At 40.3% G+C, this 23,179-nt stretch overlaps 1 protein-coding gene across 1 annotated transcript; it reads left to right on the top strand.

Moving 5' to 3' along the window:
• The first annotated feature begins 1,482 nt into the window (after positions 1–1,482).
• On the top strand, positions 1,483–22,136 carry wrnip1 (WRN helicase interacting protein 1). The gene is made up of 7 exons (XM_053629728.1): positions 1,483–2,365; positions 7,249–7,443; positions 10,102–10,325; positions 17,359–17,573; positions 18,948–19,103; positions 19,683–19,762; positions 19,872–22,136. The coding sequence occupies exons 1-7, from the start codon at positions 1,790–1,792 to the stop codon at positions 20,148–20,150; spliced, it is 1,725 nt and encodes a 574-aa protein (XP_053485703.1). The 5' UTR covers positions 1,483–1,789; the 3' UTR covers positions 20,151–22,136.
• The last annotated feature ends 1,043 nt before the right edge of the window (positions 22,137–23,179 follow it).

Genomic DNA, 23,179 nt, shown 5'->3' with positions numbered 1-23,179 from the left:
CCCCCCGCTCCCCCCTTTCCTGGCAGGGTGCAATGCATCTGGAAATCTGGACCACTGGATGTGAGGTAGGGATGCACGCTAGATGTTACGCCAGTCCTTCACACTCATTCACGTCAATGGGCAATTTAGTGAAGCCTGTCTACATGTTTATGGAAGGTGGGAGGGAATCGTAGACCTCGGAGTTGTACCATACTGCATGTGGTAATGTGTATGGGAGAAAATCAGAGAATCTGGAGGGAACCCACATGAATATGGGGAGAACATGCGAAACTCCACACAGACAATAACTCCAGCTCAGGATCGAACCACAAACTCTGGACCTGTGAGGCAACGGTGCTACCCCATAATATTAGATTAGATTAGATTATAAGATTATAGATTAGATTAGATTTTTTTGTATCTATTTAAATAGTAGATGGCATTAATCATTGTTTTGAGTGAAGGCATTCACAAGGAAGATGTAAAAGAAGAGTGAATGAAGAAGAAAAACGAACCTCGCTGAAAAACAAAACCCAGTAGAAGCCATCCCTGAAATTTGAATGGTTTCCACTACAAATACCATTACAAACCATCCGCAGTTATCCATTAAAACCATTACCAAATGGTTTCCATTACATAGTAGGACACATTAAGGACATAGGTCCTTAATGGTATCCACTAGACATAACATGCCACAAATAAAAGGCAACAAATTACCAGTAGAGACCCACAGGGAACCATTACAATTTCCATTAAAATCAATACAATTCCCATTATAACCATTAAAACCATTATAAACTTTATAAGGGTTTTAATTGGGGTTTTTAGTTTTCAGCAGGGAATGTAGAGTCAAACGCAATTGCACGATTTGAGCAGCAGACGGCACCATAATGTCGTGTTTAAAGTGTAGGCATACAATAGGAAGAAGAAGAAGAAGAAGAAGAAGAAGAAGAAGAAGAAGAAGAAGGAGGAGGAGGAGGAGGAGAAGAAGAAGAAGAAGAAGAAGAAGAAGAAGAAGAAGAAGGAGGAGGAGAAGAAGAAGAAGAAGAAGAAGAAGAAGAAGAAGAAGGAGGAGGAGGAGGAGGAGAAGAATAAGAAGAAGAAGAAGAAGAAGGAGGAGGAGAAGAAGAAGAAGGAGGAGGAGGAGAAGAATAAGAAGAAGAAGAAGGAGGAGGAGAAGAAGAAGAAGAAGAAGAAGGAGGAGGAGAAGAAGAAGAAGGAGGAGGAGGAGGAGAAGAATAAGAAGAAGAAGAAGGAGGAGGAGAAGAATAAGAAGAAGAAGAAGAAGAAGGAGGAGGAGAAGAATAAGAAGAAGAAGAAGGAGGAGGAGAAGAATAAGAAGAAGAAGAAGGAGGAGAAGAATAAGAAGAAGAAGAAGGAGGAGGAGAAGAATAAGAAGAAGAAGAAGGAGGAGGAGAAGAATAAGAAGAAGAAGAAGGAGGAGGAGAAGAATAAGAAGAAGAAGAAGGAGGAGGAGAAGAATAAGAAGAAGAAGAAGGAGGAGGAGAAGAATAAGAAGAAGAAGAAGAATAAGAAGAAGAAGAGCAGTTACATGACTTGACCAACAGATGTCGTGTTTTCATCGTGTCAGCCTTTATGTTCATCTCCCGTGCAAAACAGATAATATATACAGTGTGCAGTAGGTGGCAGTGAGGTTTATTTAGGGGGGTGGGCTGTCATTAAACAGAAGAAGAAGAAAGTTTTACCACCCTGCATAGTGCATTACATTTACAGTAATGGAGTCATTGGCTGTGTTTTGTTAAACCCTGACGTCAGAAACATTTGGCGCGAAACAATAATAATAATAAAGATGGCGGAGGAGCTTGCAGGCATTGTGAAGTGTCCCGTTTGCGCCGGGGATTTTACGTCCAGCGAAATTAACTCTCACTTGGATAAATGTTTGGATCAAGGCTGGAAAAGCGAGGACGACCTTCGAGCAAGTGCCGGGCCTCCGGCTAAAAAGTCCCGCATTAGCAGCGAGGCTAAAAGCGGCTCTGGAGCTGGGACTAGTGGGGCGGAAGTGAAACCAAATCGACCTCCAGGTGCCGTGTTTTCAATGTTCGACACCAAGAAGTCGTTTTTATCGTCCAGACAGACTGCTACTGAAGGTATGACACACGACACGACGTCGCCTAGCAACGCGCATGACAGCGCGACACTTCCGGTTTCGGATTCAGGAACCCGGAAGCGCAGTGATGCAGCCGAGGCGCTGAACCAGAGGCTGCTGAACTCAGACAAACCTCTGGCAGAGAAGATGAGGCCCAGCACCCTGGAGGAGTATTTTGGGCAGAATAAAGTGTTAGGAGAACACACACTTCTCAGAGCGCTGCTGCAGTCACAGGAAGTTCCCTCGCTCATCCTGTGGGGACCTCCCGGATGTGGAAAGGTCTCAGACTGCACCCATGACCTCTGGGGGATTAGTCAGGAATTAAGCACTTCAAGGCGTGTTGTTGCAGGGAAATAATCAACGACAGGGTCATGTGACGAAGCAGGAGATGATTGTGTTTCCATAAACAGCACGCCTTGAAGCGTTATTATAACTATTAACCCCCCCCCCTTTATTAAACGAAATGACACATTTATAGATACCTTTTAATTTTATTTACTTCCTGTTCTCAGTTGCGTTAAAGCAGCTATAAACACTCGCACCCTCACCATCCTGTCTTTTTGTCATCTTTTTTCAAGTCCCCATGAAATCAAAATCGATGTTTTGTGGCTTTTAAGTACGCGTATTTCCGCCTTGAGGTTATCTATAAGCTGGTGTGCTCTCCAAAAACAACAGCAGAATCCGCGTTTAGAAGATATACGCGTTCAAAAAATGTTCCACAAGTACAGATCGGCGCTTTCGATGACGTCGTTCTGCACTCCGGCTTCTCGTCGGATTTTCCGTCCAATCAAACGCTCGCTGGGATCCGAAGTGTCCCGCCCGTGACGTCGAGTGAGAGAAGTCGGATCCGCGTGTACGGGTCGTAAAAACGTTGTCTTCGGCTGTCCAAACACGTACGTTTTATTCGGTTTAAAAAGGGGGAGGAGCCGTTCGGTATCCCGCACTGACTTCCTGTTTCGGTGGAAATTACATCGAATGACGCTGCATGTTTCACTGCACTTTATTGGGACTTTAAAGTTTGTCAAAAAAATACTAAAAAATGCAGCTTGTCGTGTAACCAACAACAACAACTGTAAACTTCTCTCTCTCCTGAAGACTTTCCCCGTCCTGACTGTTCCAAAGCCCTGACACTGGAGACTCCGTCCATAAATCTTAAAACGTCTCCTTACAGAAAACGCCACCCTATCCACGATTAAACCTTTATACGTTTTACTTTGTTACCGTACATAACAACACCATCTTCCTCCATGCAAGTCATGCGAGTTAGCCGTTACTATAGAAACGATCCCGTCCCCTCTATAAGAAGAAAAAAAAAAAAAGACACGCATCTTGGTATGTTACCAAGAAACTAGGAAGCTTTACTAACCGGGAAACTTTTACATCTGATACGCCTTCCGTTCAATGCTAATTAAACGTTGTCACTATAGAAACGAGCACATTCATATAAACCTGTGATTGGAACAGCTAGAGCTGGTATTAATTGTCGAGTTACCTTGACGACCACGCTACGGCGAAGCAGCTGTACGATACAGCCTGTCATCGTGCACGTTTAAGTTCCTAAGCGACGGAAGCTTATGGTTATTGATGCAAACGACAGGTTTAATATTCCAGCTACGTGATGATTTGTTGATGCTAAGTAGTCATCATAAAGTTACTTGCTAGCAGCGATGGCTTTTATATCTCGCTAAAGGGAACGGAAAAAATTTGACAGCGTTTTACAAAGTCGAACGGAAATCCCCGTAGATAAATCGTAGACGTAGCGCGAACGTCGTCCCGGGCCGATATTTAGATCGTGGTGTACGCGTGGAGAACGCTCGGTTCTCCTGGGAGACAGCCGGTGCTGACAGCGAAAGCTCTTCAGCTGCTGTGGAACGTAAACTCCAGGCTTGTCTTGCTCCGCCGTATCAAAGAGGAGCTGTTTCAAGGCCTTGGCCTTTTCTCGTCCTGCTCGCTGGGGGTTCATCGCTTTATATAGTCTTGGCGGTGTACTCTGACATTGATACAGCCTTTCCATTGCACTTCGCGTCAGAGCGGTGATGTTTATATAGCTGTGTTTTACGATTCCAGGTTGAAGCTGGGGAAATAGTTTTTTTGTCCAGGGTGTTCCCCACCTTGTGCCCCGAGTCCACTGGGATAGGCTCCAGGCTCCTACTTTAAATATAAACAACAACAAAAATAAGTAAAAATGTAGTCCGTTACGAATTACTTCATAAAAAAATTCACAATGTGAAAGTAATGTAATTGATTACTTTTGGATTACTTCAAGGCCACGTGTGTAAGTAAAGTCAAGAGAAAATCAACATGATCTCGAATACTTTTATTTAGAGCTTAGTTTAGAGCGTAAAAACATGTTTGGATTTGTTTTAATAAAATGAACATGTAAATAAATAAATATTCTGGTTTTCCAAAAAGAGGATGACCAGTCCAACAAGTTAATATCTGTTAGAACTCAATAATGAAGATAATGCACTATATGGCCGAAAGTTTGTGGACACCTGATGATCACTGCCATGTACAGTGCGGGGGGGGGTAAGTATTGAACGTGTCAACAATGTTGTGTATATGGCTGGGATGATCAAGTGTCCACAAACTTTTGGCCGTATAGTGCATTATCTTCATTATTGAGTTCTAACGGTTATTAACTTAAATTGGTCACTTAAATTGGACTGGTCACTTAAATTGAATGGGTTTAATCCAAACCTCGTACTTTTTCCCCCCGTGTCTTTCCACTTTATTACGTATAACTTTATTTATGGACTTTAATGTTGGGAATTCTTTATATTTCCGGATTTCTTGAGTTAATACCGAAGTCTGGTGAAAATTTCATGTGAATAGCCTCATTGGAAATATATTTACTGAACAGAAAAGAATGTTCAATACTTATTTCCGCCTCTGTATGCTTGTTGAACATCTCTTTCCAGATTTGTTGTTATGGATAATAACCTCCACTCTTCTGGGAGGGCTTTCCAGTAGATTTTGGGGCGTTGCTGTGGGGGTTTGTGTCCATTTAGTCTCAAGAGCATTAGTGAGGTCGGAGTGCAGTGCAATCGGCTTTCTAGTTCATCCCAAAGGTGTTCAGTAAGGGGTTGAGATGGTCAGGTGTCCACATACTTCTGGTCATCTCGCGTAACCCCCCCCCCCCCCCCCCACCAGTGGTCTCATGATCTTTTAGAATCTCTAGAAAGTGTATTAAATTGAATCATTCCTATTTTGCAAATGAAAATGATTGAATCGCGATTCAAATTGACTCACTGTCGGCCCAAAGATTCAGGAAACCATCAATCATCAAAGGTTTTAGGGTATGACAGTGTTATCGAAGCTGTTCTTTATAAAGTTTTATCACCTTTCCACTACTGTAATAAAATATGTTTTGGTTTTTTTTTTTTAAATAATAATTGGAAAAAAATCACAAACCCCACTTTGAGAACCTCTGGATTAGTGTGTTCAGTTGAATCGTTCCTTATTTACAATATCCTGTTTAGAATCGAATTGGTGAACCAACGAATCACGATTCAAATCGACTCGGGCCGGAGATAAACAGTTGATAAAGGTTTGACGTTTGAAGCTATATTTAAAACTATAACCGTTACAGTGAAACAATAATCAGTTCCTACAGGATTTCTCTGAGCTGTTTGTCATCGTTGCGGCCAAAAAAGTGTTTGATTTTGCTGCGAATCTTTTCAAAATTAGCAATGCAGCTTGCAGAGTTTTTTGTGAGTAACTTTGCGGAAAACTACTCGAATCGCACGTAATTGTTTTGCACGGTCTTTCGCAGTGTGGATTGGCACCCTGTCCAGGGTGTACCCTGCCTTGTGCCCGATGCTCCCTGGGATAGGCTCCAGGTTTCCCCGTGACCCTGAAGGAAGGATAAGCGGTATAGAAGATGGATGGATGGATGGATGAATGGATGGTCTTTCGCAGTGATGTTTGTCGGTAAACAAGACCTTTTTAGCTTGTACTCGTTCGACGCTCGTGAATCGAAGAAGGCTTTGACCAAATGTGATGTTGTGATGAAGTCACGTGACGCTTCTCGGCCCAAAGTTGCGGAAAATCCACGGTCGTGTTGAAAGATCGCAAGCTCCTCCGGCTATCGCGGGGTTTCCTTGTTTTTTGCGGTTTTTTTTTCGTAAAATCCTGGAGGGACTGAATAAACATGTTACGATGCGAAGTAAATAGATTAATAATAATTTAAAAAAAGTCTTAGGAAGCTGCTGTTATGGAGTTTTATCAACTATACAACAATTGAGTAATACAGCAATAGGTTTATATATATATATATATATATATATATATATATATATATATATATATATATATACACACACACCCTGGATTTTATAGTGATGCCCCAGCAACTGTCTTTAGAGGGTTTTTTGTTGTTGTTGTTGTTGTTTGTTTAAATGTGAAACCTCACACCTGTGGTAATCACAAATACACTGCAGACACTCTAATAAATCTGTGTGTTAAGCAGAAGACGTATACTACATAATATTAGACTGAAATCTGGTGAAGAGCAGAGGTTCACACTCCTGCTGTATCGGCACAATCAGATCTGTGTGGTGCAAAAGACAGAAAGAGGACAAGCAGAGGCAAGCCAAGTCCAAAAATTAGGACAGGTCTTGTTTCTTACTTGTACCGTGGTGTGTGTGTGTGTGTGTGTGTGTGTGGTTTCAGATTATATTATGGTGCTTAGTTGGACTAGTCTCACCGAGTTGTGATTAAGCTTATATTTAGCTCAGATGCTTCAGATGCATTTTCTCTTCCATTCGGCAAATCTGCACCAATCCTGTATCCTCGGTCGACAGCAAACGCTCGTTTAGGGGGATTTTATTTACGTTTACGTATAAATAAGTGAGCAGCACTGTACGCGGGTAGCGGGATCCAACCGTGGACTTCTGAGGCCTCGGTTCAAAGGAAGACTCGCAAACATGGACGAGGCGAAAGTCACACCCTAGTTCATTTACTCGCGTTCTAACGTTTCTCACATTTTAAAAAATAATAAACCTAATTTCTATTTGTTTGTTTTTTTTTTTCCCAAGATGAAGACTGTTTGTTTTATTGAGCACCATAATGTATAAAGGTTGCTTTTTTTATTTCTGTCTCAGAACGGCGATTTCGAGGCGATCCGACCCAAAGTGTTTATTTTTCTCGTTGGTTTACAGACGACTCTGGCCCACATCATTGCCAGCTCCTGTAAAAAGAAAGGCACCGCACGCTTCGTGACCCTCTCGGCCACCAGCACGTCGACCAACGAGGTGCGAGAGGTGATCAAGCAGGCGCAGAACGAGCTCCGACTCTGCAAGAGGAAAACCATCATGTTCATCGACGAGATCCATCGCTTTAACAAATCCCAACAGGTCAGTTACAGCGAAGGGTTGTTGTTGTTGTTGTTGTTTTCTTTATTAGTTTGAGAACCGTCGGAGTGAACAGAAAATGCAGTTTATCTTCTCTATATCTACCACTACTGTATATATGCTCACTACACAGTAATAGCATTATAAACACTACGGAGTGCATTAAATGACAACAAAATGGCATTTGAGATTTAGCCGCAGAAAAATATCGTTTTGGGGTTTTTTGTTGTTTTTTTAATATTTTTATTTAGAAAATCAGTACATCATTTAAACATATGTGTAATACGTGTAAGGAAAATATTCTGCGTTTTCCTACATCAAGCTTCAGTGGTTTGGGAAATCTTTTAGCTTCCGTCCAATCTGTGTCCAGTCACTAAATGTAAAAGAAAGTGGATCTTAAACAAGAAAATGTGGATTTAAAGAAATATATATTTATTTAAATGTATAAATAATATAACAACAATAATCCAACCGTGAAATATGTTCCGACATCCCATCTGGAAATAATGTTTTAATAATGAATGAGTGGAAGTATTAGGATTTAAAAGCTTGTCATATTGTAAAACTAATAATAATAATAATAATAATAATAATAAAGCTTAAAAACCTAAACAATTTATAATCGTGTCATGAATCAAAATCCAATCAAACTGTGAGATTCCAATCCCTAGATCAACTGGAGATCAGATAGAATTTTTAATTATTCAACATTGTTCGAAAGACCTCACTGTTCAGCTGCTTGGAAAGATCGGATAAATCAGACACGTGAGATGTGGGACGACATGGCGTCTGGAATGCGGTGTCTCTGCAGGGAGCTCGCTGTACTGTACTGTACTGTACTGTACTGTACTGTATATGGGGTAGGTGTTATGCCAAGCATCCCGACTGCCTGTCGTCAGAGGCATCGCTGCCGGGAAAACGCGCCGAAAGCCTTTAACAATAGCCGCACCAGAGGATTTGTTCTGTTTGGTTTGGTCTCTCGGTCCGCGTTGTAAAAAGCACAGAGGGCTTACAGTAGATCTGAGGAAGACCAACATAGCGCCATTACCATATCAAAGCCTCATTGTTCAAGTGCACAGAATTTCACACACAATCGCTCGTACATGCTACAGATTTATTAGGGATATGTTTCTAGCCCTGAAATAGTCACGAGATGAAAAACTGGGACGAAATTAGCATCGTAGCAGTCACGTAACCCTCATTGTTGTCGATTACGTTATCATACAGCAACACCTGGCATATTCACGATATGCGTGCGGTTATGAGTTTTAAAGTATTAGTGTGGCGGCCTGGGAAATCCCTTTCCTGACTTTCCTGTTCTGAAATACGGTTCTCTTGAGCACGCGTCTCCACCACAAGCAAAGTGTTCGCTATTTAAATCCTGGTTGAAGTGAAAAGGGAGGAGACTGCGTTTAAGGATTTCTTTCCAATTGTAGTGCGCTGACATTTCGACAGATTAGGACTGGGTCTGTTTGGCTACGACGCATAGTGACGATCCCACAACTTGATCAAAGTGTGACATTCACACTTCAGGTAGCTTTAGACTGACTTTCTACCACCCAGCTTTTACAGAAAGACAGGAATAAAAAGGAAATAATGGTATTTCCAGATCGCTTTTGGTGAAATACACTGGTGGGTCACTAATTTCCACAGAGTGGCACACAAACCATGAGTAATAAGTGTATTTTCACAAATTTTTGTGTAAATAACCTGCTTCTTTGCATTTTGCAGGTCTGCAAGTCAAATATCTCTTAATGACAGCACAGATTTTGTCAAACTGCCAACCTATATAGCAATACTGAGTCATTAAACAGGAAATGATGCAACATGATTGAGTAATTCTGCCATCTTACCCAGCCACCCCCTGCTGCTGAATTAGTATTCACTGGTTTCAGCAAATTTGGGAATGTGCAAAGAAAAGAAAAAAAAAAACAAGGCTAAATACGTAGAAGTTGATATGAATGACAGTCACATGACACTCAGTGTTTATTACAAAAAATAAACAGTCCTGACTGTACCATAAAAATGTACTGTACTTTTTTTTAAATGAAATAAATATTAATATATTAACTATTAATATATTAAAGTAAACAAATGTTTCAAACTGACCCAAAAAGTAACACTCCAATTAACAAAAAAAGAAATAAAAAAAAATAGACATGTCCAAAATGAATAAAGTATAAATTCACTTCAAATAACGCGACAAAATTTGGCGTTTCGTTTCGCCTCTAGAGGCCGCTCTTATCCCATATAATGATAGCGGACCCCTCTCAGCCGCCCCCGTAACAGACACATCCAGGTGTGGATTTTTATTTCATCAAAACCGATCAATCGGTCGAGTTTTACGAAATATCGTCTGGAAATGGTTTGAAATTATTATTACAAAAATTTGAGGTAACCTGGAGGCTTATGGATATTACATAATCGCGTTCAGTACGTGCCAGCTGTATATATTTTGTACCATGCATAAACGTTGCTGCTTGAAGCCTGTACTTTAGATTTTATGCAGATTTAATCCTTGAATAAATCCTTGTAAATATCTCTAAATGCAGAATTAATTCCACCGTTTGTTATCCAAGTCCAAAGCTCTCGGGACTCACCTTGCCACGCTGTAGACGCTCAGGACCTTTTTCTCTTTCCCTCCCATCTTCCTCTGGTCAGGACACGTTTCTGCCTCACGTGGAGTGCGGGACGATCACGCTGATCGGAGCGACCACGGAGAACCCGTCGTTTCAGGTGAACAGCGCCCTGCTGAGCCGCTGCAGGGTTCTGGTGCTCGAGAAGCTGAGCGTGTCGGCGATGAGCTCGATATTGCGCCGGGCCGTGGATTCCCTCGGGCTGATCGTGTTACCGGACGACGGTTCAGGTCCGGACTGCTCTGCAGAGTAAGTGTGTGTTTGTGTGTCTGAGTACCCCTTGTTATCACCGCAGGTGTGGAATTCTAGCCGGCCTAGCCTGGCACTCGGAATAATATCTCCCTGATCACTGATTGGCTGAACGGGTGTTCTAAGCCCTCTCATAATTCCTCAATTGGGCGTTTTATTGGGGGAAGCTGGAATGGTAGCCTGAGCGCGAGTGTCTGTGTGTGTGTGTGTGTTGGATGAGAAGAGACAGTTGGCAGGTGAGTAGAAGCGAGTATCAGGTTTTCGGGAGATGCCAGCTCCATGGAACCCCCGTGGTAAACATGATGCTGTTTGCGGTTGCCAAGGAATCCATCCAACGCTTCATTTAATCAGTTAAATATGATAATACGTGCGTTTATGGGTCAAAGACAAAACTGACATGCATTTAATATTAACATTTAATAATAAAAGAACTTTTATTCATTGAAATATTTTAAAATAATAAGCATTTATAATTATTCCAAATATTCACACCCTTAAAAGAACTCGTACGGATATTGTGCATGTTATCCAAGCGGTTCTTTTGACGATCTTTTGATCCGTTACACTGAATAGGACATTTTTTTTTTTTAAATATGTTGAGTTTCTGTTAATCCTGTTCAAATGTGTATTTTTGACCTTCCATTATAACGGGGAACATCTCAGTTTCTAACGTTCGTTATTCATATACATAATACAGTACTTTGCAAAGTGTAAAGAAATGCTATCAAGCAAAGATGCCTTCAAAAACACTGAAATGAAACATTTTCAACGTAAAATAAGTCTTCGATAAAGAGCAGTAAGCAGGAATAAACTAAACAAAGTCATTACTTGGTGTGGAAACCCTTTGGAAATGCTTTGCCATGAGTACACTTTGTAGTTTGCAGTTTTGCATCTCGGAGAATCTGCATTCACGGTCCTTCTGAACGATTCTGAATGTAAAATGTTTAGTTGGGAAAGTAATGTTTGGAAATCAAAGATTTATTCTTTTATTTACTGACCCAATAATGCAGAAATCATAAAATCATCTCTCTCTCTCTTTTTAAAAAAAAAATTATACTTATTTATTTATTTATTTATTTATTTATTTATTTTTACATCTAAGACTTTTGCCCGGTACTATAATACTGTAACATGTATAATCTTATCACTTGACTCAGACCAAACAAAATATACCGAATAAGAGTTAAATAACGAAAGCTAAGTCTTTGCTTATTGGAACGTATTAATGTCTCGCATTCAGATCCTAACGCGACTCTGAACGAGTGCTTTATTAACACTTTCTAGCAGTACACCGCCGTTTTTTTTTTTACTTTTAGAACCGGACTTATCGGACACTTTGAATCGGTATGAACAATCTAATTATTATTTCGCCGTAAACCTGTTAAAAGATGAGTCAGGATGAGTCAGTTGGGTTTCTGTGTATAGAGTACCGTCACTCTGTGTTTAGCCACTGGTGAGCAGGGAGATGAGAAAAGGGAGGGGGCAAACAATACACACCTCTCCACGATAACAACTAAAGCTTTTTTGATAGTAAAACAACCGCCACCATAAAAGTAGGCTAGGTTAGAAAAAAAACGCACAAAAAAACCTACATATTCTTAAAGCCATGAGTGTATACTTTCATATGAGCCATTAACCACTACTGTGGAGTGTAACATAACGTAAACAAATTCAAACATAAACATCTTCTATACCGCTTATCCTTTTCAGGGTCGCGGGGAAACCTGGAGCCTATCCCAGGGAGTAGTCATTTCCAGTATCTCTCTATTTACTTAGAACTATTCCATGGTTAGATTTTCAAATTTTAAAATTTTAAAAAACCTTTTACTGGCAGTGTACAGTACAGTATATAAAGAATAAAACACTTGAAGGTGTTGATCATATTCCAATCACAGCATATCCGTACGTATTTTTTTTTCCTCTTATAGATTACGGCAGTTTGCCAACGCTAACGCATTTTTATTTACTAAAGAATAACGCACACTTCTTATCTGCTGTACGAATAGTTATACTTAACATTGTGCACTGTTGTCTGCAAGAGTCCTCCCTAAAACATTAAACAAATGTCTCTTTACAGACCACTTCGCCATTTCAACTACTGTTACTATGGCAACAATAACATAGTAATACAAGCTCGTTAATATAAACCTGTTATTTGAATGGAAAACATGGTGTAGATTTTCCGTGGGTTTTTTATAGGACGGTTTGGTTCGATCTTAAAGAGAAATATTGGCTCCTTTCAACAAAGGTGCAACTTATCTTGCTGTTAGTTAAGATGCACTGAAGCGTTCTCTGAAACCTGAGGTGTCATTAGTCAGCAGCAGGTCCAGAAGAAATGCATGTTATTCCCAGCACTGCATTAATGGGTACACTGTGATCTTTATCAAATACGAGTAACAGTTAGTCTATGTTACGCTTCCCGTATGCAAAGTTATTCCCCTGCTGAAATTTGTGGTTACAGAAGTCAAACAGAAAACATTAAATAAATAAACAAAAACAAAGGTAACTTCTCTGTTTGGCCTCGTAGCATCTGAACTTATAAACCTTGGTTGATTTATGATGTCCTGTCAGTTTGAAGAGAGCTCTGTGTTCAGATGGCATCAGGAATGTGCCCAGATTGTTGGCCTTGTTTTCGTGCATGTCACCTCCATTACGTGTAAACATTCTGTTCTGATAAGTACTCATTAGGTTTCTCCCTGAAGAAGAGCCAGTGCTTCCAGCTCCATGCTGTTTGGTATTTGCTATGCTGGCGGAAACTTTAGAATGAAAACAACATGGATACAAAATATTGACCAAAATAGCATATTGGGATTACATTGCTACAGATTGTGATCATAGATAAGGGTTGTTTTTTTTGTGTGTGTGTGTGTGTGTGTGTGTGTTTTTTTGTATCATCAGAAGATTGTGAGTTTGTATCCTGAATAGTTCACACTTGACTAGAGCTGCAACAACTAATCGATAATAATCGATTATGAAAATCGTTGTCAACGAATCTCATTATGGATTAGTCGGTCTGCACGTGGTACACGGTACATTTACTCATTACGTTACAGCTGTACAGAAAACACGCCTCGGAGAGTAAATACTAAAGTTGTGTCCCAAATGATGTACTATACACTTACACTATGCACTAGGTACTCTACCATCTAGAGTGTGGATTTTAGGAAGGTAAGATCATCTCAAATGGAACACTAGCGGGTGTTTTTACTTACCGGAATTATAAGCCACTTCCTAGTCGATGGCACGTGACGTCATACACACGCTAGCATTAGCAGACACCCGAGTCACCGACAATGACTATCTTCAGTTTACTGTTTATATCAGTGTTACCTTTTATTCCCAGCATGACCTCAGTCACTATCAGATGGAGGCGAAATCGTCACGTGACTGAGGAAGAAAGTCCTCTAAAGCAAGGGAGCATTTTATATTAAACACCACGGAGATCAAACAGTGCTGCACGAGGACAAACTTATATTTATATCCAAAATGCTCCACTGTGTGTAAGGGGCAGGGGAAACTGGTGCGAGTTGCTTAAAAGGTTTAGTTTAATTTAAGTTTATTGTCATTATATGTTGTATCTGTGCGCTTGCAGTGTAAATTCTGTCGTCTATTATAACGGAAGTGATGTGTTAGTAACGAGGCCGCGTTGCTGATCACGTGCTGATACAGAGTGTAGCGCGAGTAAGATCTGTAATTAAAACACTATGATCAAAAGTAAACACAAGTAAAATAATATGTCTAAAGGCATTTCCCGATGTTTATTTTTTCCTGTCAGCGAAATTATATAACATTAAATACTTACAGGTGTCTCTTAGCTCACTAGGCGTTTAGTTCTAGTTCCTTCCCAAGCATGTTCAGCTTTCCAGTCAATTTGGAAAGATACCCCGGCTTCACGCATCACAGATGAAGCAACTGGTTGCCTTGCTGTCTCATGATGGGAACTGGCTTGTGGAGGAGAATTATCTATTCAATCGTCTTCACTAATCTCTTTGCTGAATGCGGTGGTTCTGGAGTCTATCCTGGGAGCACCGGGTGCAAGGTGGGAATACGCCACAGATGGGACGGGCTCACTTCTATCTAGGGCCAAAATTAGAGTCACCAATCCATCAAACTGCATGTTATTGGGAGGAAATCCACGCCAACTCACAGAGAACATCGAAAGATCCCATTCCATCCATCCATCTATCTATTTTCCGAACCACTGAAGCAGCACAGGGTCGCAGGGAGCCTGGAGCTTATCCCAGGGGACACACTGGATGGGGTGCCAACTCATTGCAGGACACAGTCACACACACATTCACCCCCATACCCCCATCCCCCCCCCGATTAATCCCATTTGAAAGAGTAATTCCAACAGTATTCCAGTACTGGTACACTTTCTCATTTACTCAGATGGCTTATAAGGAGTTTTATTCTTTAGACCTGAACTGTAGGCATCTTGCTGGCGTTTCACAATGGACGGAAAAAAAAAAGAACCGTACCTTATTTGCGAAGTTTACATTTTTACAGCCCTTTCCCCACTTCCTGTTTCTATAGATCTGAAGCTTACGTTAGAAGTAAAGTACTTATGCGTCACTAACACAGGGTCAGCGTTAATTTGCGCTGCTGTCATTTGTTGCAACAAAAATGGATCCAAACGAAAAAACGTTTAAATCCATCACACGGATTTAAATACACCAATTTAAATAAATAAATAATAGTTTATCCATCAGTCCGGTTCTAGTTCTGAACTGCTTCCTGAATGCTTTGATGTCAGGAGTCACCCGAGACCCAGTCGGCTTTTCGTATCCCACCGAACCGCGCCAGGAAATCCGGCACAACCCCCCCCCCGTCTCAATTTCTGGAGAAAATTCCACTCAGTAATCCGAGTTCCCTTTGGACGCGTCTGTATCGCCCGGTTGCCAGGGACACCCACAGTAGATCAGGAAACTGTAATGCGGTCCATCATTGTGAAGACTAAATAAGGCTGCGGGCTACACGGGCTTTATGAGGGATATGTAGATTGATGGAAAGTATTTTAAGCAAAGGACGATCAGGGTGTGGGGGCGTTTAATGGAAAGGTCTTATAGGAGTAATTCACGTTAATGTTGGGTTCTGCTCAGTTTAGCTTCATAGTAGACATTGCTACTACTTCTAGATTATGGAGGCAGGTTGACTCGGGTCCCTAGCAGCTTTTTTGTTTTTTTTTTTCCTTTTCGTACCTCTTTATCCACGTCACAGCTTTCATTAGTCCGTTTTACATTACCACTAGATGCCTTTGTGAATGTCTAGTTAAAGCTTTCCACCAGCAGCCCTCGTACGTCTCAGAAGAATGACATTTATTGTCTAGGGCCATTTTTAGCTTTACTCTAATCCAGGGTTTATATGCGTCTATAAATCAGAGGTAGTTTTACAAGGTCACGTAGACGTCCTGCTGCTGCTGCGCACACAAGTGCTTCCTACTTAAAGCTGTCAGTCAAAAGTCCACGAATTAAAAGTTCAGAAATAGTGTTTGTGTCCGCAGTGTGTGTGCTTTAAAAGTGTGTTTAAAAACTGTTCTGATATTTTAAGAAACCCAACGTGGTTCAGGTTTTCATGGTACGGAGTTTGTGCATATGGTGCTGTATATTGTGTGACGGTTTGCGTAACCAATCAGCAGTGAACAATAGCGCTAGCTCCGCCCACAATACCAATCATTCCTGCTGCTGAAATCTTCAGCACATACCTACAAGTCATTACATTGGAAGCTTTGGTCCAGAAATCTGTTACCAGGTGGACACACACGGCCCACAGCCATGCTCCGAAATCTCATGGAGACAGTGGAGGTTATTATAACAGCACAGGAGGAGGACATATGGATAGGGATGTTCTAAAAGCCCAGGTGTCCACAAACTTTTGTCCATTTAGTGTACCCTGCCCCTGCTGCATCACAGTCACTGCACTGTGTCACTGCTTAGTGGTGGGTTTTCTAAACGTGTTTCAGGCTACAAGTGGAGTTCGGTTATACAGTAGAGTGAGTAGCACTCCATCTCTTTCTTTCTTTCTTTCTTTTTCTGGCTTATTGTTTCTTTCTTTCTTTCTCTCTCTTTCTCTCAGTCCCTTTCTTTCTTTACTTCTTTTTTTTCTCTGGCTTATTGTTTCTCTTTTGCTCTTTCTCTCTTTCTTTCTTACTTTATTGATTTATTTCTCTCATTCTTTCTGTATCTTTCTTTCCCTCTTTCTCTCACTCTGTCTTACTTCGTTTGTTTCTCACTCATTCTTTCTGTTTTTCTCGTTCATCATTTCTTTCTCATTCTTTCATTCATTCATTAATTATTCACGATTTCCATGTATGCACAGCATTCCACTCTCACATTCATTCATTCATTCATTCGTTCGTTCGTTATTTTATTTATTCTTTATTTATTTCTCTCATTCCTGTATTTGTTTCTTTCTTATTTATTTATCGTAATGTATGTCAGTCAAGCTGTCTGTCAGTCTGTTTTTAATTGTTTATTTACTTTTCTCTGTCTCTCTCTCATTCTGTCTCTCACACATTCTCTCTCTCTCTCATACTGTCTCTCACACATTCTCTCTCTCTCTCTCTCTCATTCTGTCTCACACATTCTCTCTCTCTCTCATTCTGTCTCACACATTCTCTCTCTCTCTCATTCTGTCTCTCACACATTCTCCCTCTCTCTCTCTCTCTCATTCTGTCTCTCACATTCTCTCTCTCTCTCTCATTCTGTCTCTCACACATTCTCTCTCTCTCTCATTCTGTCTCACACACTCTCTCTCATTCTGTCTCTCACATTCTCTCTCTCTCTCTCATTCTGTCTCTCACACATTCTCTCTCTCTCACACACATTCTGTCTCTCTCTCATTCTGTCTCTCTCTTTCACTGTCTCTCTCACTCTCTCTCTCTTTTTCTCTCTTTCTCTCTCTCTACATGTCTCTCTCTCTCTCTCTCTCTCTCTCTCTCTCTCTCTCTCCCTTTCTCTCTTCTCCCCCCCCCATCCCCTGTCTCTCAAGGTTAAACACTGTTTGTGAACTTTCCGTGCGTTTCTGTGTGCAGGGGGCAGGTGTGTATCGAGCAGAAAGCCCTGGACACCATCGCTCACCTGTGTGACGGAGACGCTCGATCGGCTCTCAATGGCCTGCAACTGGCCGTGCAGGCGTGTGTGAACAAGACCCTCAACGCGGAAACACACACTCCTCAGACCACCGTGGTCCAGGAGGAGCATGTCAAAGAGGGTTTACAGAGATCACACATCCTGTACGACAAAGCAGGCGAGTATGGAGTGTGTTTCGACTTCTTCTAGCTCCAAACATGATGTGGATGGAGAGATCAGATCCAGCAGGTCGAGGATTTACTAATACCATAAACCTACATATATATATATATATATATATATATATATATATATATATATATATATATGTATATATATATATATATATATATATATATGTATATATATATATATATATATATAAATACATATACGTGTTTAAGATATTTTTTTGGACTTTCAGTCACCTAACATAAGTCTATCAAGACACCCATTTCATACATTTCCAGTTCGATTCGAAAATAAACACGAATCCCAAAAGTACGTTCGAACACGTGCTCGTTTAAGACGCGTTTTTTTTTCCTTTGGCTGAATCTCACGTGCTGTTTTATTGCTCATGTAGGGTCTATAGCATCAGTGACACTACACTACACTACAAGAAACCACTACAGTGGGTAAATAAATAAATAGTACCATTTTAAATTGCACTACTGCTCATTAATATTCACATTTTAAGTTCATCTTTTAAAGAAATTTGGCATCCAAAAGAGCTAATCAGGTAATATTGGCGTTCCCGAATTCTTTCCTGGATCCCAGGACATCTAAAGTTCATTTATCAGCTCGTTAATCAGCTGATCACTTCATGGCGTTAAAGTGGGTGTGTTGGACCAGTCATCTGTTTGTAAATAAATAAACCAGGACAAACTTTTATCCTGCCTTGCACTTTTTTGCACGATACATTCTCGGGTTTAGTCTACACTTAAGGCTGTAAATTGCACGTTCTAATAAAGCCAGATTTAAAGCCCACAAAATGGTGACCCCTGGGGAAAAAGAAAAACAGATATGAACACCATTAACACATGGCATCGATATCCGCAGCCTGCTGTGCCCAGAGCCTGCTATTTGGCACCAGAGAGTTTCTAATGTGACAGCAGCCTGTTGGGGTTTGAGATGGATTACTCAGTGGCATCACTTTCAGTTTAGGTCTCGTACTCGTGTGTAAGATCCAGCATTTCAGTCCATACTGTTTCTTTATAGAGAGTCGGTACGTTCCTAGAATTTTCCTTGGATTTGTCATCTGTCTGGATTATAGAATATATATATTATAGATTAATTCTAAAAGACTAATACTATGTCTGGTTTTAAGCAACACTGGCAACCAAGAAGCGGGGGAAAAAAGAAAGAAAGACGATAAATGAATAAATAAAGAAGTCAATTTTAAAAAATTAATGGAAAGGGGGAAAAGGAATTGATGCACATTTAGTGACAAAACAACAACGGATACTTGGGAGGAAAACGTAAAAAGCAACATAATAGACGAAGGAAAGGTCTGGAGCTAAATGCTGATTGTCAGTATGGATCTGACTTACAGGTGAAGAACACTACAACTGCATCTCAGCCCTGCACAAGTCAATGAGGGGCTCAGATGAAAACGCTGCCCTCTACTGGCTGGGCCGGATGTTGGAGGGAGGTGAGGACCCGCTGTACGTGGCCCGCAGGCTGGTGCGCTTCGCTAGCGAGGACGTAGGTGAGTCAGTCATGAGCTAAGATAAAAGGTATATACGTACAACATGTTCATGTATGGGTTTTTTTTTAATTTGATGTGAAGAAAAAACATCACACAAACACGTCTGGTTTAAGTAACCTTTCTAAAGTCTCAGTCTTCCAAATGCTTGCAAAATGGAACTTTTCCACATCGCCTGTGTAGAATATCCTAAAGTGTGGCTCCTGGTTAAGATTTGGCGGTGTGGAAAGCAGCATTCTATTAATTATGCATCTGATTGAAATTGCACTGTTTGAACAAGAGAGGTCCAAATCTGTGCAACTCAGAAATATACAGTAGGTTAAACAACTCCATTCTAACCACTAAAAAGAGCTCTTTGTTAGCTTTCAAACGACACCAGCCCCACGCTGACGCGATCTACAGTGACTGAGAACGAAACCGGCAGGTGGGCATTTTAGCCGACTTTGGAGCCCTAATTCTGCTTAAGATGATCCTTCAGGTGCTACTGCGGAGCTCATTATGTTTCAGTTGATCATTTTCTAATTAATAGAACGTTTCCACATCTCCTGTGTAGAATATCCTACAGTGTGGCTCTTGTTTAAGGTTTGGCCGATCCTGCTGCGCTCCCACAGGCCGTGTCTGCGTTCCAGGCCTGCCACTTCATCGGTATGCCCGAGTGCGAGGTAAACATCCATCCACATTTGTAGGAATTTATGCATGCTGTTTATATTAAGATACAATCAGGAGCAGTCAGTCAGACCTTTGCCTGTAACTATTTATCTGCTTGTCTAGGTGATCCTAGCGCAGTGTGTGATGTACCTGGCCAGGGCTCCTAAGTCTGTCGAAGTATATAAAGCTTATAACAATGTTAAGGCCTGTCTGAGGAACCACAAAGGCCCTTTACCCCCAGTGCCGCTTCATCTCCGCAACGCTCCAACCAAGCTAATGAAGGAGTTAGGTTACGCTAAAGGCTACAAATACAACCCAGCATTCAACGGGCCAGTGGACCAAGAATATCTCCCTGAGGAACTCCGCGGCATCAACTTTTTCACCTGGACGCCATCTGACTGATGAACTCGCACCACTTTCTCTATGTGAAAGTGTTGGCTGCTTTATTTACACTTTTGCCACTGTTTGTCTAATTAATAATTATACAATCTGCACTTAAATGCCATGTGTGGTCTTTGTTCATGACCAGCTTTTGTCACTTCTTATATTAAGTTTACTTTTATTGTGTTTGTAATTAGCTTACTGTAATTTTTGTAAGTAGTTGTAACGAATAATTAAAAAAAGACACATTTTGTTTTCTCGTGCAATGTTTCTTTTTCTTACAGCAACTTTTCTATGGAATGTTTTGTTTTGGAAATTCTTTCTTTCTGAACTTTTGTTCTTTTGAAATTTCTTTCTTTTTTCAGATTATGTCAATTTTGGGGGGTTTTTTTTTCCTTTCATTTTTTTCCACCAAAATTAGGTGAGTTAGATGATTTATCATAAACTATATTGTGAAAATGAAAATCATTTATGCATCTTTCTTTTGGACTTCCTGAATTTCTTTTGGAATTTCTTCTATTCTTCTTTTCTTTCTTTTGAAAATTCTATTAACAACGTATTCAGGAATTTCCGATTTTTATTTTATTTTTTTTATTATTTTTCTTTATTTGTTGTTTCTTATATTTCTTTTTCCTTGCTTATAAATTTTCTTATATTTCTTTATTTCCTTTTTTTATATATCTTTTGGATTTTTTTTTCCTTTATAAATTTCTTTCTTTTTAATTATCTTTTTTGCAGATATTTTTTTTTCTGTCTGATTATTTTTTTGTTTGTTTCTTTCTGGATTTCGTTCATTAAACAATTTCAGCCACAGCAGTGATTAAGCAAAGATGGGCAATCACTGATCATAATAAATTTACATTTACACCATTTGGCAGACACCCTTATCCAGGTGTTCAAAGCCCCAGCAGTGGCAGGTTGGGATTTGAACTCATGACCTTCTGATCAGTAGTCTAAATTGTCTTAAAAGAAATTCCCTCACTACAATCAAGCACTTACAAAACTGACCCCACTCTCCCCTACACATTGACTGGAGTTTATATAATATCAGAGAGTAATTATCAAGTAATCTTTAGAAAGCAAATAGCCTGACATGGGCACCTGCTGGGGGGCGTGGTGTCTTAGTGGTTAGCACGTTTACCTCGCACCTCCAGGGTTGGGGGCTCTATTCCCACCTCCGCCCCATATGCTTGGAGCTTGCCTGTTGTCCCCGTGGGTACTCCGCTTTCCTCTGCCAGTCCAAAGACATGTGCTGTAAGCTGATTTCCTAATTGTCCATAGTGTGTGAATGGGTGTGTGATTGTGCCCTGCAATGGGTTGGCACCCTGTCCAGGGTGTCCCCCACCTTGTGCCCCAAGTCCTCTGGGATAGGCTCCAGGCTCCCTGTGACACTGTAGGATAAGCGGTATGGAAAATGCATAGATGAGCACAATCTCTTGCCTTAATGATCAAATATAAATATTATGTTGATAAGCTGAACACACCTTCTGAAATCAAATGAAACATAAAGCACTTACAATAATACAAGTATTTATGGCTGGGGGTTTTGTGCTCTGGTCTATGTTCGCTTACTGAATTGAATTTACTGAACACCCTGAGTGGCTCAATAGATTTATTTTTTTATTGTCCAGGAGATGTCAGTGTAGATCTTGGTGTCAAATGATTCCAGCTTAAAGTACGAACCAGGAAACAGACTCTCTTTGGAAAAGTCTTATTGTCTTAATCCATACTCCCATCAGGTGTCCAATTACTACAGTCCGCTTCTGACACAAAATTACTGGCTGACGTTAAATTCAGGCAAAAGCAATTGAGAGAGCCTTTCCTTAACCGAAGTGTGAAGTGTGAAGTATGAAATAGTGCTGGTTGTAATGGTTTGGCATTTGTGCAGCTCTTTATTAGCTGAGAATTCAATTGAAATCACTATGTTTAATGAAATAATTAGTCATTCAGGTCTACAAATATTTGCAAATGCATATTTTTTTTTCAACAAGAGAACATTAAATAAAACAGATTTAATGTGTTTGTTGTAATAAAAAAAAATAAAAGCATGATTTGTTTTTGAGCCTCATGGAAATCGAAATGGAAATTAGAACTGGCCCATTGGACAAAAAAAAAAAAAACCAACAACAACATTGTTGATGTCATGTGAGAAAGATGCTTTGCATGAGCGCTAATATCTGACAAAAGAGCATGATAAGAACAATCTCTTGCCAGACATTAGAAGAAGCTCCGAGGGCGTAGAGTTCCTTCTTTTTCGAATTCTCCTTCAAGTTACCTTCCTACTAAGGTAGGTAAAAGTAAATCTTACTGTATGTATTCGTGACTTGCTTTAACACCTCTCGCTGATAATGAGCGGAGGCACTGCTGTTCAGCTAATTAAATCAAATTTGTTTATTTCATTTTAAGTCACGTTAGTAGAATTAATTAGATTTAGAATGACGATGAATGAGTTTAAACAAAAGGTATGGAGTAGATGGTTCTCAGAACAGTAGTTGTGGTAGTGAAGAAATCCAATCTAATCCTTTCTACACTGGGGGTATTTTGTGCACTATTTCAATAATATTGCTAATACATGGCTCGCTTTCTAACTACGTTTTTTTTTTTTTTTTTAAATGAATGTAGAGTTGCCTGGTAACACATCAGACATCATGACGGTGACTCTGTTCCAACTCCTGGTATTCACAGGTGAGAGGGATGATAATGGTGTGTGTGGATGTGTGATGGTATTCATCTAAAGGGCCACCAATATTGGTAACTCAAGTGAGAAAGGGATTCCTAAGCATACAGAGTGCGTGTTAAAATAACTGAATAGCAGCTCATCCCATCGGAGAGTAATGTCGAGTCGGAAATTTTAATTTAATCTCACGCGTTAAACACTGTCCTAAAGCAGCTTTACAGAAATCTGGATGTAGACTGAGATCCCTAATGAACAAACCAGAGCAGACAGTGCTGAAGAAAATTATGAGAAGGGGAAATCTTAAAGAGTCAAATGGGAACCTATCGTGTCGAGGGATTACAAATCATGACTCTTCGAGAGATGAATAACTTAT

This window comes from Ictalurus furcatus, chromosome 7 (genome assembly GCF_023375685.1).
Source record: "Ictalurus furcatus strain D&B chromosome 7, Billie_1.0, whole genome shotgun sequence".
NCBI classification, from domain to species: domain Eukaryota; kingdom Metazoa; phylum Chordata; class Actinopteri; order Siluriformes; family Ictaluridae; genus Ictalurus; species Ictalurus furcatus.
The sequence above is the reverse complement of the archived record's forward strand: the minus strand, read 5'-3'. Positions and strand labels throughout refer to the sequence as shown.

Coding starts and splice junctions, on each gene's coding strand:
- wrnip1 (XM_053629728.1), top strand. CDS start 1,790: ATGGCGGAGGAGCTTGCAGGCATTGTGAAGTGTCCCGTTTGCGCCGGG. Junction 2,366..7,248: donor GACCTCCCGGATGTGGAAAG/GTCTCAGACTGC, acceptor GTTGGTTTACAG/ACGACTCTGGCCCACATCAT. Junction 7,444..10,101: donor GCTTTAACAAATCCCAACAG/GTCAGTTACAGC, acceptor TCCTCTGGTCAG/GACACGTTTCTGCCTCACGT.